Source organism: Lipotes vexillifer, unplaced genomic scaffold (assembly GCF_000442215.2).
Source record: "Lipotes vexillifer unplaced genomic scaffold, Lipotes_vexillifer_v1.1 scaffold604, whole genome shotgun sequence".
NCBI lineage: Eukaryota > Metazoa > Chordata > Mammalia > Artiodactyla > Lipotidae > Lipotes > Lipotes vexillifer.
The window spans coordinates 1,877,903-1,882,056 of NW_006798979.1; the positions used below are offsets into that span (position 1 = coordinate 1,877,903).

The 4,154-nt window shown below is 48.0% G+C and overlaps 1 protein-coding gene across 1 annotated transcript in view; it reads left to right on the forward strand.

Moving 5' to 3' along the window:
* The window catches only part of NBAS (NBAS subunit of NRZ tethering complex), a 360,677-nt gene extending 358,864 nt beyond the window's left edge, over positions 1 to 1,813 (forward strand). The window contains exon 52 of the mRNA XM_007471211.1: positions 1,423 to 1,813. Within this exon, the coding sequence (XP_007471273.1) occupies positions 1,423 to 1,698 (276 nt within the window). The 3' untranslated portion in view covers positions 1,699 to 1,813. The remainder of the gene's footprint in view (positions 1 to 1,422) is intronic.
* Positions 1,814 to 4,154: the final 2,341 nt, after the last annotated feature.

A 4,154-nucleotide genomic window follows, 5' to 3' on the forward strand; every position in this document is an offset into this window, starting at 1 on the left:
GCCCCGCCCCCCCCCCCCCCCGTGCCCTCAAGAAGCTCCCAGGGTGGTAGGAAGGCAGCCAGACCAAGCACCATAATACAGCGTGGAGAGGCATGTGTACGGCGTCCTGGAGTGTGGGGTGAGGGGGGTCAGCTTGGCCAGGAGATCTAGGGGAAATGTCACCAAGAAGATGGCACTGGAGCTGACGTCTTTGTGGGGTTTTGAAGGATCACTGGTTGGTAGGAAAGATAGGCGCCGTCTGGTTATGGGCAGTAACTTTTATTCTCAGAACTTCTTTTGTTTTAATCCTCGCAGCCAATCGACACCCTTGACCTTCTTGTCTCCAGTAGCCTTTCCTCCTTGTCACAGAACACTCATGCCGTGTACAGTTACGTAGTCGAGTTGGTCCAAACATGAGATAATTGGCTTTGAAATGCCACATTATTTCTGTGGTTACTACACCCAAAACTATTAAAAAGTGCACAGTGACACGAAAAAGCAGCTGTCGTGAAGCTGTTTTATGACACCCCATTGTAAATGAGAAGCTCTGAATTTTGGCCTGTGATTCGTGTTGACTTGATTCCTTATGAAAATATGGACAATAAGAAAACAAAAAAATATAAGCTAAGCGTCAAAGCCATGGAAAACCATGCATAGGCCAAGAAGATAAGACCAGGGAGAAAGTACAGAAAATATGCAGCTGAAAGAGCACAGAAAACTTGTTTTTAAAAGGTGAGTTTAGTGCTGAGCTTTCTAGAGGCTTAAGCAAGAACAACTTTTAAACACCTCCTGTCGGTTACCCTATTTACAACAGTGGGGTTGATGGAGGGGTTGGAGTAGAAAAAGGGTTTTCTTGTTCCGAAAAGAATTTTTTTTCACAGGGATCTACATAAGGAGAGGCTTGAGGTTAAAGAATGTGGACCATATGGTGAAGCACAAATGAAATGGTAAATGTGGTTGTTAACAAGCGCGAGCTTTGAAGTCATACTGACCTAAATTCAGATTCTGGCTCCACGGTTTACCGACCACGATGTTAAGCGAAATTCTTAGCCATCAGTTTCCTAATCTGTGAAGTCAGGAGGTTAAAGTGCTGGCTTCACAGGGTAGACCAAGAGGACTCAGTGAAGGAGCACATGTCCGGCATTTAGCACAGCTTCTGACACTCGATGTGGGAGCTGCCACTGTGATCCCAGGGCGTCTTGGTATGTGGCCGTGTCTTACGTGAAAAGGAGACCGGGTCTGTCATCCCGTGTGTGTGACGCCAGAGACGCTCGTGCCCTGTGTGTGCTTCCCGGAACAGGCGCTGTTAGCCAGGGTAAAGGGGTTTTCTGATGACAAAGGCAGAAGGGCAGCGCCCAGCACAGCAGCGGGGATGTGTCTGTATCTGCTGGTGGGGAGTCAGCAACGCCCACCCCTCACGCCTGCCTGTCTTACCTCTTGCAGGTGAATGATTCCAACTGTGACCGTGAACTTCTCTCCCTGCTCCTGGACGCCAAGCTCTTGGTGAAGTGCGTCTCCACTCCCTTCTACCCACGTCTCGTCGAGCACCTCTTGGCCAGCCCCCAGCAAGGGCGCTGGGATGCAGAGGATCTGGCCAGACACCTGCGGGCAGCCGGCCACGAGGCCGAAGCCGGGTCACTCCTCCTGGCCGCGCGGGGCACCCATCGGGCCCTGAGGACCTTCAGCACAGCCCTGGGTGCGGCGCAACACTGGGTGTGAGCACACCCGCCCGTGCCACCGCCGTCACCAGGCTCAGCTGTTTCCAGAGGCAACATGTGTACCTGTCAGTTGTTCTCAGTGGTTTCAGCGAATTGCAAATAAAGCTGTATATAAATGATGAGCAAGCTGCCTTTTTTTTTTTTTTTAACTTTGTTTTCTTTCTTATAGCGACTGGTTAACATACTTTCCTACTAAGAGAGACTGGACTCTTCTTATTTATTTTTTTTTTTAAACCGTCTCTTCTGATAGAATACAATTAATACAGTGTCTAAAACTGCAGTTCAGGCCATTGGCTGTGGTGGTGGTGGAAGGGGAGAGCGTGTGCAATGGCCAGTGGCTGGAGCACGTCCTGGACGGAGGAAGGATGGACCTGGAGTCACGTCTCAGATTAGTTATGCGACTTTGGGCAAAGTACTCCCGCTCAGAGCCTTAGTCTGTCCTGTAGAAAATGAGAGTTGTGTTATTTATCTCACAGGTTGTTGTGTGTCGTGTGACGCTCTGTCAGATACTTAGCAGGGGCCCAGGAAATGTTACCTCTTCCCCCGCTTCACTCATGTAGATGAATTGTGATTTGAAGGCCACAGGTAGATGATCAATACCAGCACAGGAGGGCTGCCTACTGATTAGGGGCCTCCAAACCTATCAACGTCTCCGTAGAAGGCTGACGGGTTTGCATGTCTGTAGAACCTCTGTAACCAGGGGGTGGGCTGACAGAGCCAGCCTGGATTGGCTGTCAGGGGGTCACTGACTAACACACAGCTAATCATAACAGGGGCATGGATAGCAACACCCTTGGGAAAACCAACACAGAAAGGGAATTCCCTGCGCAGGACCATAAGGACCCCAATGCACAACTCGCTGGCACTTGCTTCCACTGCAGAAGTGTGTGCTTGAAGGTGAAGGTTCTTGGCTGGAAGTCCTGGGCTTAGCTCTCGTGAAAGCCTCACACCAGGTTCAACCCACAGCAACTACCCCTAGGCAGCAGCTGGCAGGGAGCAAACTCCGTGACTAAAGAACCATCGGAGGATCTGTCTGATGCACACTGGTCTTTACCACGACCCCAAAGAAATATTTGGAGAGAGAGAGAGAAGGTGGCCGTGTATTCATAAGAATGCTTAGTCTAGATAGATAATGTCATCTAGGACAATCCTTTACTACAATGAATAATTTTTAATTAGTTTAAGTAATGTGGAAAGGCTGCCTCTGGTCAGTTTCCATATTGCTCTGTCAGAGCCATTGGGCAGAGTGTTACGTGGCTCACTGAGCGTTGTTGACGTGTGGCATATTGGGACAGCCTAGTCTCCACCTTTCCTCCCCACATTCCCACCAATGCCACACACATACCTGGTTGGGTCCACCCTCTCTGTAAGAGTAAGTTCGCTTCACCTCACTTCACCTGTCATCATCACCATCACCATCATCACCATCATCATCACCATCATCACCATCATAATCATCATCACCATCATCATCATCACCATCATCACCATCATAATCATCATCACCATCATCATCATCACCATCATCACCATCACCATCATCACCATCATCATAATCATCATCATCATCATATCACCATCATCGTCACCATCATCATCATCATCATTAACATTATCATCATCATCACCATCATCATCACCACCATCATCATCATCATCACTATCATCATCAGCATCATCACCACCATCATCTTCACCATCTCTGTCATCACTGGCTTCATTTCATTTCTGCTCCTATGGGTGTAGCTAGAGTCTTCTGACAGGAAAAAGGTTTTGTCATCTTTGGAGGAAGACTTACTGGCATAAAAGCTCACTCTGCTGACTTCTGACCAGTTGTCTATTCCAGGATTGAGTTCCTTGCCTGAACCTTCAGCAGCACCTGGAATCTGGGAATGGCTTGTACAAGCTTCTGAAATACTTCTGAGGAAGAGGCTCAGCATAATTCTCCCAAATTAGATAACATCTGTCCAGACTGACCCCCGAGGTCACAAAGGTCTTCCTAGAACTGTGGTGCTGCTAGCTGTACAGATGGCATTAATCCAGCCAGGAAGCATGCCTACTGGCAACTTTGGTTTTCCCTAACCTTACAGCCGACTTCCATCATTTCAACTGATTGTAAACAAAGTAAGCAGTATTCTGAGATAACATAGTCCATTTCAGTGGAATCCACCCAGAGATGTTTTTCTTCTAATTGCAGAATTAGAGGCCTTAGACATCAGTATTGCATCCCGACTATATAAATCTATGAGGCCCAGAGGGCGCCAGGCCAGCAGTGAGTGTGGGTCTCCACATCCAAGCCACCCACCCCGAAATGCTCATGAGGAAGGGATTCCCTCGTATAACCTATGTTGCTCTGATCTGACTCATGTCCTTGCTTATCAGAAACCAAATTTCCAAGATTTGAACACTTTCTATGGGGGAAAAAAAAGCAAAGAAATAGTGGAATAATTCCAGATT